The sequence below is a fragment of the Diadema setosum genome, chromosome 22 (genome assembly GCF_964275005.1).
Source record: "Diadema setosum chromosome 22, eeDiaSeto1, whole genome shotgun sequence".
NCBI lineage: Eukaryota > Metazoa > Echinodermata > Echinoidea > Diadematoida > Diadematidae > Diadema > Diadema setosum.
In genome coordinates, this window is record NC_092706.1 from 4,464,153 (window position 1) to 4,478,850 (window position 14,698).

The 14,698-nt window shown below is 38.8% G+C and overlaps 1 protein-coding gene across 1 annotated transcript in view; it reads left to right on the forward strand.

Annotated features, from left to right (window-relative positions):
* Positions 1–1,099: 1,099 nt before the first annotated feature.
* LOC140245477 (protein Wnt-9a-like) overlaps positions 1,100–14,698 on the forward strand; it is a 61,186-nt gene continuing 47,587 nt past the window's right edge. The window contains exon 1 of the mRNA XM_072325047.1: positions 1,100–1,222. Coding sequence (XP_072181148.1) covers positions 1,113–1,222 — 110 coding nt within the window. The 5' untranslated portion in view covers positions 1,100–1,112. The remainder of the gene's footprint in view (positions 1,223–14,698) is intronic.

Here is a 14,698-nt window from a genome sequence, read left to right on the forward strand (position 1 = left end):
GGATGAGCTCAAATGAAATGTCTGTATGTAGGCCCCTATTCTTTGAATACACGGACCGTTTTCCCATCACACAACATGGAAATGTTAACTTCATCAGGGAAATATCAATTCATCATCGAATGTGGAGGTAAGTTATAAACTTTTGTGTCCAATTGAGCTCCAGTGTACCCCTCCCCTCCCCCCCCCCCCCCCCCCGGGCCCGGTTTGTCCGAAGGAATATTCACGTTGACTTCGTACTTCTGCGCCCTAGCTACATAGCAGGCAGTTAATCTAAACCATGCTCTACTTCTATAACGTAGAGCCACATAATCTTAATCAAGAATCGTTGGTACATTAGTTGGTACATTAATTTGTACCTGTCAATAACTAGGAATACAAACATGATCTGTTGAACTTTCTGGACACTTTGAGGACTTGGATTAATTCAAATCCCACACCTGATTGATGAAACCTAAATGAGGAACAGTTCATTATTGGTTAATCGAGAAAGTAAAAAGAAAACATTGATGAGTGCTGCAAGAAGAATGGCAAGTTTATGGTAATAATGTTGAAAGAAATGATTGTTGACTTTTTTATGGTCGAAATAATCAATTAATAAAGGTATGAATATTCATAAGTCAGTGAAGTACGTATGCTTTTCGATGACATCCTTGTCAACGTGATAAGCTCCGCCCACAGCCGAACTATCGACCAATGCAGGTCACTGCAGCTGTCGGCGTTGAATGACGTCACCTTGAGCTAGTGTACCCACATGTGGAGTTACCTGCCCTAGTGCCGTCGGCTTGAATTGCGTCGCGTCACCGTGCGCGCCAACAGCTGGAGCAGACGACACTGAGACGAAAAGTGTGTAACTTTCCCTGTCATGCCGCCATGATTTAAATCTTCCTCCGTGCGTAAATTATATCATACCATGGGATTCTTACGTTGAAATTCCCGTAAATCAACGAATGGAATACTGACATGATGGTATAAAAACTCCTCCCCAGTTCTGCTTTCGCCTCGATTTTGCGTGTCGTCTGAGGGATTGCCTTGCTCAGTAATTAGTCATTTGTTTGGATTTTTACGCTCTGCCTTTTCTGTGGGCTGAGAATGCCCCGCGTTCGGGGGCTACCATGCCACGGAGTTACCGCTGGTTGCTCGCAGTTTCAGCTGTTTCGAGCCTGCTACACACGATTGTTTTCTTGTTGCTGATTAATGCCCCAGTAACACACGGATACTTCGGGTAAGTTTTTGTTATTTTTTCTTTGAAGCAGTTTTGTTTTTGTTTTATCCGCGTATGAATTGATAATCATCTTGCTCATGGTCATAGATATTCTATGTTGTGATCACAGAGCAAAATAGATGACTATCAATTTGATGGACCATTTTATTACCAAGACATGACACTGTTAAGTGCGAAACTGGAGCAGTTGGTCGGTCACCAAGTCGGTTGTATTAACCTGTAATCTGTCTGTTTTCCTTTTCACTGTGTGCACTATCTCTGCATGGGAAAAATGTTATACTGAGAGTTATGCGGAGGCAAAAGCAGATGTTTGAAGGGTCTTGAATAATAAATAAATATTCCTGATCCGAATCCGCCGCTCTTTAATGTAGCATACATTGCTAGCAATTTAGTTTATTTTTCAGGATACCTGTAGTGAGACTGACTGTAAATATACAGCTATATTCATAAATTCACTTTTAAGAGCGACATGTATGATCTTGATGGACACAAATCCGTGTATCTTGCCACACTTATCATAACACTGTATGGTAGCGATTGTGTAGACATGTGTGTGAACTTGTGTGTGTGTGTGTTTGTTTGTTTGTTTTTGTGTTTTGTTTTTTTTTTGTTCTTGTGTGTGCGCTAGTGTGTGTGTGCGTGTTGTAGATTAGAGTGATACCCTAACCAAAGTCGGTTTCTCTTGTGATCAAGTCGTATAGACAGTTGAAACCAGTCACCTGCCGAGGCAGTCGTATGTCATGTCGGGTCAAGTGCTTTTATGATACAAATTGCCCAACAGATGGAACTTGTTTGACGATTTTTTTTTTTTTACTGTTTTGGTGACTACCGATCAAAATTTTATGTTCCTATTAGGTGTACTCGCATATAATAGCGTTACGCTGAGCTCCATGTCTTGTAGTTCAACTTCAATGCATTGGTCTCTGGTTATTTATAGACCTATAGGCCTACAATTACGTACCCCCTCCCCCATTTCCCCTCTATGCATACAGATTAAGAAATACGAACAAATATGCAACAAAACAGCGTAGGTACATGGTGTCAGTTTACACGAGTAATAATCATATCACATTTATGTCAATATTGCCAGAACTGAGATGAATACGAAACATAAGACTCTATCCAGGACGTCTGGTACAAGCGATTTCAGACACATTATTGTAGAACAAAATCTGACAAACAGTCGTTCGGGGTTAATGGAATACCAGATTCATGAGGGTGATTTGATGATCACCCCCATCGAAGCTTTCCGTCTCGACTTTCAAATGACACGACATTTTTAGAGGTGAACTTCATGCATCATGCGACTTCTCTCCTTTTTTTATTGTTGCATGAAACAATGGCCACCCATAAATCCCGCCTGTCAGAACTACTTATAAACTGTGAACTAGATCGACCCGTGCATGCCGGCACTTATAGTATTTATATGATTCATACTGCCAACCTGCAGGAGACTGGACTTAAAGACCGTATAGATTTGCACGTCTGACAGTATGCACACCGAGAAGGCTAAAATAAAAACCAGCTTTCATTATTTTGCAAGGACCGATGTGATTTTTTTTTTCGCGTCTTCTCACCTCGTAAAACAAAACAAAACAAAACTTTCTTTTGTGATCTGAAAGTTTTATTACGCTATTGTTATTGTCGTGAATACCATTGTGACAAGGAGTAAATTACGACGGAAGTGTAATTTGTTTATTTTCACCCAAATACATAAAATAGGGAGGAAATAAAGCCACGACTGCAGCCCACTCTCACGTCTCATTTTTCTTCTATATCAAAGAATAAAAATAATTCTCCCTGGCAGGAAGGGCCTGTCTTGACTGGTTTTATCGATTGCATTATCGATTCTATCGATTTTTCTGATAAGGAAACCAATCACTTGTCATTTCACAGGAATATTACTTTATGATTATTACTCATGATGATCCTCAATATCCAAGACGTCTCCAGATTTGTCTTTTTGCGTTCTCTTGATTTATTCTCTATTGCCTTAATTTGACACTCAAGTAGAATAAAAGAGAGTCAGACCCTAATGAAAGAATGAAGTGTAATGTATCTGGCGCGCTCTTCCTCTCACATAATACTACTAATATTAAACAGACATGGATGTTCATTGCGCGGAAGCTACGGGAGGTATTATGGCGTCATGGGTGCACCTATTGTCATTAGAACATGTTGTCTGAAAAGATAGGGAGAGAGAGTGTGTAGACGTGCAAGCATTATTCATGGCCCTCATAGAAGCCATCTTAAGCGGGTTTTGCTGATTAACCACCGAAATCATAACTAAAGAGAATCCTAACACTGCAATCGTTCACACTCCACGTCAGCGAGAGTACTGTCTCAGTCTACTTGAAATACACAGTCGGCATAGCGTTGATAATTATGTTTGCACATCACTCATTCAATAGGGCGAACCATATGGTATAAACTTAATCCAGCAAGATTACTTTACCCTTGTGCCTCCTATACCCCCCCCCCTTCGCCATGTTTGTTTCATTTGAATTCTTTCATCTTTTACTGTAGAAGACACAAACACCCATAGTGTAATCACTCTCGCATTTTTCCCCTTTTGTTGTTTTGTTTTGCTGTTCCTTCGTCACCATCATCATGTACAAGGTAATAATTTGGGAGTGAAATATGGAGGCCTCGTCGATTTCCACGGTTTATGACTTAATCACGTCCCATGGTCGCGGACCGGCCGGCCTTCCTGCGATGTTGGTCAAAGTGCACAGGTGCTGACAAAATTCGTGCCTGGATACCGAACAACAAGATGACTGTGGACATGATGGTGGACTTGGTAGATATCGCTTATTATGATCCTGAAACCCTCGATAAGAAATAGAATAGAATGCGAATAATGGTGAAATGAGAGCAGATGCTGGATGCAAATTCGCGCGAATCCAGACAGCACGATTGTCTTGTTGAAGAGCCCTGACCTTTCATGTATACATGTGCTTAACGTCTACTACTGTCGGTATCCATGTGCTTCTCAAGATAGCTCTCAAGTGATTGTGGTTTGATACATGCATCTATACCCGCGAAAGGCGCCCTATTGCGAATTAATCCTGCTCACCATTTTTTTTTTTCGTTTTGTAATATTCCGATAATTGTCTTTCGAAGAGTTCATTAAACAATCCCAAGAATTTTCCCCCGATTATCGACACTCCGAAAACACGAAACGAAGACATCCATTTTCACAGGTGTTTAAGACGTCATGTTCGCTGAGATTTTCACTGTTTTACTTCAAAACTTCTTTTCACTGTGAATCACCGAGATTGCTTTGATATACAGCTTCATGTGCAAGTTTAAAGACAACTTCATAAATGTATTTACATAGCATTAAGCAAGCTACCCCCCCCCCCCACCCCGGAGGTCCAATGTGTCATCCAAAACCGAAATGAAATTGCTCAAACCTCTGTCATGTCTATGGACCAAGACATATCTATTTCTAAGGAAATTTGCATTTACATCTCAGGAGAGGTATAGATGATGAGTGAACATGTATAAGTATTAAATGAGCTAATGAGAGGCAAGCTGAAGTGATGCTTCACTGCTTGCAGCAGTTATTTCACTGTTTTATCATTTTATTTCAAAAGTGTTCTGAATTTTGTCGAGATACATAAAATGTGATGTCCATCAATGTCCACCCTTATGCAGACACTACTGACACCACTGAAGAAAGAACAGCATTAGAGGCACCGTGACCAGCTTAGGCGCCTAATGATTCTGGAGTGTTATGCAAATAATCTCCTTCTGCTACTATTTTACTACAACTACGACTACTCTAGTGCTACTACTCATACTACATACTACAACTACTACTTACTTCTTCGTAAGGCATTTCACAATCTGCCTGGTTGATACTGTTTGCTGACCATTGCTAGTCACTTGGGGTGAACCACGAGGGGTTGGCATCATTCGTCCATTTCTCTTTTGTAGGTAAGACAAGGGTTGGAACTCTTTACCAGGTTGACACCCTGCTCTTTGCGACTGAATGAATGAAGTGGGATCTTTTATACGTACGTGACTCTTGGTTTCCTCACACAAGGGACCTCCATTAAATGTCCTATCCCATGGACAGATGCAAGTAATCATTTACGTAGTTATCCCATGTTTCATTAAAACTATTCGAAAGAATAGAAACGACTGCCCTTTAAAAGTTCAGGTGTCTTATCTAAATCTGGAATTTCACACATACCACAACATCCTGGCTTTATTAATTTCTTCTCACCCCAGGGCGGGGAGGACAAATGGCGTGAATCATATCCAATATCCATCATTGCGCACCTGTTCCTCAAAAAACCAAAACTATCTTCGTAGATAAGAAAATAATCCCAAAGTCGGAACAAATGTCTTGCAAGTTTTCCTTTATCCTGCTTTAATCAGTTTCAGATATTTTTGTGTTACTTTCACTCTCTTTCTCATAATGTCATCACACTTATCACATAGAAACTTTCACTATTTTATACAGCACATGACCCTATTAATTGCACAAATGTTGAATAGTGACATTAGTAATAATAAAAATAAAAAATAATGTTTATGATGATGATAATTATAAAAATAATGATGATGATAATAATAATATCAATAATAATAATAATAATAATAATAATAACAATAATAACACTTGTAATGAGCCAGTATCCATCATAAATAGATGCTCGTTGCGCAGAGAAAGGCATACAGTTAATTAATATAAGACGAGAAGAAAAAAAGGGATGAAGAATAAACATTTACAAAAATGCTCGTCTAAACAACTAGATTTTGAGTGAAAGCTTATCACTGAGGACAGATTACGAATATCTTGATGTGGACTCATAGAACCTCCTATGATCAACCAATGATATCGTTTTGTAAGCTGTTCCCTTGACTACGTCGTGACCCTCATCGGGGGGAAAAAACCCCCCTTGTGGTTTCGGGGGAAATTAAACTCTAAAGAAGCACCGGCGCTTAACGTTTCTAAGTCCGTTCAGACATGCAATTATCTGTCAACTCTAGGAAATACCTGTAGACAGGAACAATATTTCTAAAATAATACAAAATCATTACGAAATGATTGTTTCAAGAGTCTCAGAGGTTTAGAGGCATATTGGAGAAAGGTGCGTCCGTATGTTTAGGACGAGATGTTTCACTTACGACTTACCTCCGGACAAGGATGTAATGCTGGCAGTATGACGGGACCCTCCGGAAGGGCGATGTGGATAACAGCGAGGCTACCCTGGGGAAATTTGAGCTTTCTTTTCATCCCAATGGCCAATCGTCAGTGCTGAAGACAATTGACTCCAGAAGTTACAAATCGATCACAGCATAGTTGTTAACATTTTTTCCCCTCAACAGCCCGAGGCAAAGTGAAAAAGAGCTCTTATAGTAATGAGAAACAAAAATGTGACATTCCTAAATGAAATAGATAGTCATAAAAGTTCAAGGTGACTGAATTTAGTTAAGGTGGATAAACAACAGATGATTATACATATGCATGACGTATTTACAAGATATGGGCTATCAAGCAGTTGTCTTTTATAAGAAAAATAAAATCAATCGATCAATCAATCATACACATATGTACATACATATACAAAGGCTATACATATATCAAAAGTATAAGAGAGGGTGGACTGTGTAACGGTTACACTTTGTATTAAGGTAGCTGAATTTCTGGCGTTGTATGGTTGTCTTGGTGTTGTTTACCGAGTCACGCGAGTATAAATGAAATGCGAAGAGGTATACGTCCTCGATCATCAGACATCGAACGATATTTCCCGCGGTCAAAGTCAAGTGGGTGAAGAGGACCCCGCTGTATATCTTCCTCTTTGTCGCATGTTGTGCTTCTTGAGTGGTTGAAGTGGAAACTGGGAGATTTATGCAGCCGTTTGCTCAGCTTTTTTGATTCTCCTATCACCCCTGTCACACGACCCCCACCCGTGGCGACCAAATCACTTGACACTCGCCGCGTGCTTGACACAGTTACCAAGCCTGATGGAAACATTTCGTCGGAACGAAGGATTCGACACGGTAACCAAGGAAGCTCTCCGCGCGCCCAGGAATAGATCATCCCCTGATGATACTAGTGGTATGACAACATCGCTATGAGCAGGTGGAATCGCCAATCTGCGAAAGAAACCTGGTTTCTACGTATTTAGCTCTCCTACATTTCCTGGAGAGCATTGTATAGTCGTGCAGGATGACTTGTGGAATAAAAAACACTCTTTACATTACGATGCCATATCCTGCATTGTTTACACACAAAAGAAGAAGAAGAAGAAGAAGAAGAAGAAGAAGAAAATAAATGCCACATCATGAATTTGTAACATACGTGCAATTCCCACTGGCAAAGTGAACTTGTCCATCTAAAGATATGAAAAACACATAGGTCTATCTTGTAAGGTATATAGTGAAGGAGCTACATCCGCACTCGGAGCTTGGATGTTCCTGTGTCGTTGGTCAAGCATACATCGCAGATATCGCTGGATATTAGACTACAATACAAATTCATCAACGTATGGAGAAAAAACGACACTAGAATTACACCGTACTTAAAAACAACAACAACAACAGATTATATCAACACTGTCAGTCATCAATGTTACCGTCGCATTATTCGCTTTGCCATTTTACATTAGCCCGGCCCTTGCCCCTTAATAGGTGGTCTTCATGCATCGTCAACAGCGATGACGAACCTGGGCCCTATTAGCCCCCCAATAGTCCAAGTTTACGAACTTGACCCGGTGCTCCGCGTCTTTCCGTTGCTGATGGTTAAACAGCAGAAGTTTAAATCCCCTCGGGGTTTGAATGAGGTAAACCCGGGTGTGGCCGTTTCTTCCTATAGTATGGATCACAGGTCAAGCGCCGACTTCGCCGGGAGCCGGCACACACATCATGTGAACTCGACTTCTAGTCTACCACTGTTGTATTTTGGCGAATGTTTCACAACTTACTCCGAAGAGCTGTAAAGCGGTCAAAACATGCTAAACGGTCAACGAATCAAATAGCTTCGCTTCCCAGAGGATTCATCTCCGGGTGACTTTGAAGAAACAGCAGATATATGAAAAAAAAAAACCAATACTGTTCACTCCTTACAAGAATCCGAAACGGATTTTATGTCATTTTCATGGGCTTGATTCCAAAATGAAGTTTAAACTTCGCGGAATATACATTCACTCTGACGAATATACCTCTGTTCCACAATTTCCATCGGAGAGGTGGGAATGTGATCTATCGAATTAACCACTCTCGCTTAAAATAATAATAATAATGATAATAATAATAATAATAATAATAATAATAATAATAATAATAATACATTACATTTGTAATGCGCTTAATACAATGTTTCTAAGCGCACAGGGAAGAGACGAAAGGAAAGATGAAAAATGAGGGAAAACAGACAGGTCAAAACATAAGTAAGAATAACATGACATAAATCAATGTGTACCAGTAATTAAACACATACAATAATTGAATTACACTCAACACATTAACTTAGGGAAGGAATCAATATGGGAAAAGATAAGTTTTAAGTAGTGCCTTAAATAATTCTACTGATGGGGCTTGTCGTATGTGAATGGGTAAATTGTTCCAAAGCTTGGGTGCTGTCAATATTTTAGTGTGATCTATCAAATTGATCACTCTCACCTAAAGCAGTCGATATCCTAAGTCAAAGCGAAATGTTACGAATTGCCAAATAGACCCATTTCAATCTGATTCAACTTTTCCATCTTTGAGCAATGAAAACTGACAACAAAACTTCACAGGAGGTGGTCCTCGCTTTGGCGAATCAAGGAGGTCGGAGTTTCATTCAGAATAAGCTCTCAGTAGCTTGAAATGGCAGCTCAAGTGGGAAACAGAACATCTCGTTGTTAAATTCATATTAGCCAAGATTACAATTCAGCGTTCTCCATCCGTTTCGTTTAAAGGCGACCGGAAGAAGTTTTGGCAATCAAAGCACAAGAGAGTAACATTCAGGCATTACTTTCAATTCTTACACGCGTGGGTGGTTTTTGAGCTGCAATCTTAGGCTTGCTCTTCTCATGAAATGTGCCATTTTCGTAGCACTCTAAAGGAAATAAAACATTTTCTCTGAAGGGCAACCACCTTTAAACGACGTAATGTCTAATATAATAGTCGTTAAAAGTGGGTAAAAGTAACCAAAATGTAATCTTTCAAGCACGGGGTTTGATAGACTTCCATAATGAATGTGGTGTTGGACTTGAAGTGACATTTACTGATGAAGCAGGGTGCCTATTGTCGACATCTGGTCTTATTGCATTGTCTAGTTACAGAAGTATTTAGTGGTTGAAGCCCAGAGGAATATCTTGCCCGTTTCATTCAGGATTGTTTCAACAATTACCGCTGTTTTCGTTCTGACAGTGAAAGTCCTGAACAATCAACAAGCTTCGGAGGTTCATTTTTTTTTCTTCTTTGTGAAATTGAAAGCAGGATTTAACAAAATTAAAAGGAGAACGACAGCAAATTGCAGTTTATGAATTGGATGTCAAACAAAATCAAAATAATGAAAAAGAAACCTACTGAAAGGGAATGATTTCTGTAAAGAGATCGACGAACTCGAAACGACAGATGAGTGTATATGTGAAAATGTGGATATGTGAAATTTTGATTAAGGAGATTTCCGAATGATTTTCGGACTTTAGCATCTAACATCGATAAAATTGATTATGCTGGGTACAAAGTTTCAGAATTTATAGTGATATCGATTAGGAATAAGACTGTTTTCGAAATTCATTAAAAAATCACAGTGAACGAGGATGATGACATAGCAGCCTCTCATAAGAATGTGAAAGGTGCTCAAAGAAGCAGAACAAGCGAAGAAAGCATGCATGAATTCTACACAGGTGAAGTTGTGAAGCAAGTGGTCGGATAATAGAATTGCAGTGCTTCTTTACTGGAATGTATGAGCCTCTATGTCATCATCCTTGTTCAGTGTTATTTGTTTTAGGGTTTTCAGAGTATTGATTTATCTGCTCAAGGACCGCAATAAATAATCAAAAAATCAATACATGGCACTATTAATTTATGTACTACATGATGTGACATTTTAAAAATCAAAGTGTGATGCCACTAGGTCACTTGGTATTTCATCCTTAATTGTATAAAGGGCACCTCGAAATAAATAGCCTTCGTGATGTGACCCAGACGTCAAGATAAAGGACCCACTTGTTTCATTTATTTGTTTTTGCTTGTTTGTTTGGTGTTTGTTTGTTTGTTGATTGTTGTTGTTGTTTTTTTTTTTGGGGGGGGGTTAACATAAAGCCTTCTACTAAACTTGAATTTTATTGCATGATTTTCGTGGATTTACACAACCTCTATCAAAGAAAATGTATGGCAATAAGATGTCCTTCATATGTCTTTAGTAAAGTCATGAAGCCCTGTATGTAGGCCTATTGAAGGGCATTCCAAGAAATACGAAAATAGATGTCAGGTTTTCCCCAACAAAGGACACTACACATACCTGCTATGAACCGATACCTAAAACTGAAAGTATCCATACCAATATTATCAGATGCCATACAGACACTTAATAAGGTCATGGTATTTTGATTTGACTTGATTTATGTCTGCATTTTTCACTAAGTTTATATAACGCTACAATAAATCTTCCAAAAGTAAATATGAATTTGAAAGAAAATGTTGTCGGTGGGGTGACAAGACCTGCATGTATCTCAAATTTTGGTGAAAATGACCTTTTTGGATCAATGGTCAGATAATCGGTTAAGTGATGTCCTATCCAAATCCTGGCAATCTTACCCCAAAAATGAAACCACTTCGGCGTGTCAAAGTGTAAGTGTGTGTGTTTTCTTTTGTTTTGTTTTTGCTCTCCTCAGCTGTTATTTTTAAGATAGTATTACGAGGTCTTGTCGCCCCAGCAACGATATATATATACCAATCATACAGTATGCGCAAATTGTGGTAATACACGAACAGTCGGAAATCATTAATTAGTCAGTCAGATTATGATGATGATTGTTATTATTATCATTATTTTTTATTTTCATTATTATTATTATTATTATTATTATTATTATTACTTTTATTGTTATTGTTATTGTTATCATTATTGTTATTATTATCATTATTATTATTATCATTATTATTATTATTATTATTATTATTATTATTATTATTATTATTATTATTATTATTATTATTATTATTATTATTGTAGCTCGGGCAAATTCTTCTCAGAGTATGAAACCATGCCAGCAATGTCAAGAAAGATAATCAATTAGTAACCGTTAATAAATTTCATGTATTCGTCTTGCCTTTATGGTTTCCTTTAAAGAAGAAAAAGAATATGTCAGAGTTGACGGTGCTTACAGGAGTATAAACGAGTTTTGACAAGGTTTCAAATAGGGGAAAAACACACGATGACACACCAAAACGCCAGACAAACGTTAAGGAAAGCAAATATATTTTCGTGGTAAATCGGTCCAATTATCCTTATTATTTGGCGGGAACCAAACAATCCATTATCCTCTTTCTTGTCGACCACTTGCTCTCGGCTTCAACACGACCTTCGGAAAACGCAGATGACATGAATGAATTGCCTGTTAGAATTGCAAGCGACTGCAATTTGTTAACTCCTATTCGTCGCTTGTCATTTTCGACGTTGAGTTTGATTCTTTATAGGTTCTTGAAAGCAAAGCATATCACTACTAGTATGTTCCGCGAAATACGGAGGTCCCCAAAACCTGGAAGTTATAACGAATGCAAGCAGATTGTATGTGCGTGCGCACACGGTGCGTATAGCAGCTCAAGGTCACGGATGCATCGGTGTTATGGAGTTCAACGAGTTTTACGTGTCATTATTCATCGTTCTTCATTTACCATTAATATAGTTGTGTCCTTAGAGGTCCAAACGCATACTGAATGCTCGAGTTTGTGCGCCCTGACTGTCAGTCAATACTGAAAACGATTCCTGTTCGTTTCAATTGATCCCTTATTTCACGATGATCTCGAAGATGAGGACGGGAGTGAAACCATTCCGTACTAAACGAGAAAGCGGTAACAACGATTGTCTACGAACAATCCAACGATTAACTGGAAACCGTCCTGGCGGACATTGGTACCGTGAACAAATGAATAAATGGTAGACTAAGAGGTTACCTATAATTCAGATGATAATTTTTGTCAAATATTTGTGAATTAGTGTTAAAATGATAATTTTGGTGAAAAAACAAACAAACAAAAAACACAAAGCAGAACAAAACAAAATGTCCTAAACAAACATTCATAATGTATAATGTATGTTAGCCACATTTGCGAGAAAATAGCAAAACAAATGTAACTAACAAAAATGTGCATGAGAAGAGTTAAAAAATCGACAATGAACTCTACAACATAAATTCTTGCGGGTTGTGCTTGCCGTTGAAAAAAAGAATCACTATTTAGCAAGGTTATATCAAAAGTCAAGAAAATTATTTTCATTATGATTTAATTTCATTAGCCCAAAGCAAACAAACAAATGCTGCAGGGGGTCCATTTATTGGCTTGAGTCTTTCAGACAAACCTCAAGGGTACTGCGCAGATACATCCTTCCAGTGACCGCCGAAATGTATTGCTTGCATTTCTCTGTTAGCTATCCAGGCAAACTGCAGATCGGGCCCGCCCTGCAAGTGACAGTTTATTGACTAGGCGGAAAACACCACTAATATCCGTGGCGGGTGACATGATACCGTAGGCCATACCGCTGCGGCGCTGTGACCCAAAACGACCCTCGAGAGCTCGCCATGTCCGCTCCGGTGCTCAGTCGTGTCCCGGTCCGTCGAAAATGTCGCTGGCTAAAAAACTGTTAAAAAGAGGGAATTCAATTGGGAGGAACCATCCAATTAGAAACAAACACTCGGGCAAATTATTCTACTCATTTCATACAAGAAGGTCCAAGATACTCAGAAGACAAAAATAATTTAGCAAAATCCCACCGAGACCGCGAATGAAGTTGTCAATATTTGTTTTTCTTTCTCGATCATAAGATTATAATGACGTGCGCAGCTGAGGTTCAAGTGAGAAAATTAGCTACAAAACATAACTTCCCTGCCAAACGTTTCGAAACAGCAAAAACATTTCAACAAACTAAAACTACTCACATATCTTAACAAGGAGTATCATTGAGGATGAAGTTCGTTATTCCGAAGGTTCGTTATTCCGAAAATGAAATAAGGTTTGTGTTTCCGAGAGTTCGTTATTCCGAAAGCTCGTTGATTCGAAAATGAAATATGAATCGTTATTCGTGGCGTGCAGCCGTGTCATTGACACCTTGGAGTAATCAGACACTTGAGGAAATGATTTCATTTTTCTGAAGATATGGAATCATGATTCTGTCAGCCACTGTCAATATCGCGTCTATGCCACGTCAAAAACGGTTACAGTTCGTTATTCCGAAAGTTCGTTATTTCGAGATATATACAGCCCATGAACTTAAAACACTAAATGAACTGGGCCCACAAGCTAGACTCCAGACCTTATTTGCCTAATGTCCAGCTAGTGGGCCTGTTTTACTTAGTCTCTAGCTCGTAGGCTTGTTTCACTTGGTATCCAGATCGTAGGCTGTATGACTCGTGGTTTGTATGACACGTGGGTGTATGGTTAATGGATCCTTTTTCCGTGCCGAGCTCGTAGGCCGTATGACTCGTGGGGGTCTCTCGTGGGATGATCCTGACAATACTCGTTGATGATACTCTTGCGAATTAACCATGAAGAAATCCATCTCAGGCATAACAATGGAGAGCACAAATGTTTGTTTCCCTTTTTGTAAAGTAAAATAACTTGTCACAACAACGTATAACTATATCGAGGAACTCCACCCAGCGATGCTACGAAGATGATCGAGGTAAAGGAACTGCTCTATAACAACCATTTGTCACAATTATATTGATAAAACCAAGTCAAATATATCAATGAATTAATATAATATTCCAAGATTACAACCCAAAGTGTCAAAATGCTTTCTAAAATTAGCATTCCCGTAATTTTCAACAGTGTTCCTGGTTTTAGGCGTTGCCATTCCCTTTCTTGATGTCTTTTACTGTTAGGTGATTCATGTTCTTGCTGGAATGTCTTGCTTTTCTCCAACATAATGTCATGAAATTCTTTTTGACGTGCACGCGCGATGAGTCGACACGCATTGTTCTGTTCAAAGAAGAGGTGGGGCATATCCTTTCAAATAAAAGAAACAAGTTGTGCCCATGGTAACAGCATTCGAAAGTTGTTAATTTCAAAGAGGATATCGTAGACGAAAACTCTGTCTCCGAACAAGTTTTCAATTTTTCCTAATGCCTTGCAACTGCCACTAATAATTTCGTATTCCTGCTGTGTTCCGTTTGAACTTCTATCACACGAATTACAACCAGATAATATGGTCATAGGCAACGCAAACATGCTGACACCTATTCTTTTACCATGCATCATATTCTATGAAGTCAAATATGTTTATTTCATGAAAATGATGACTAAAAT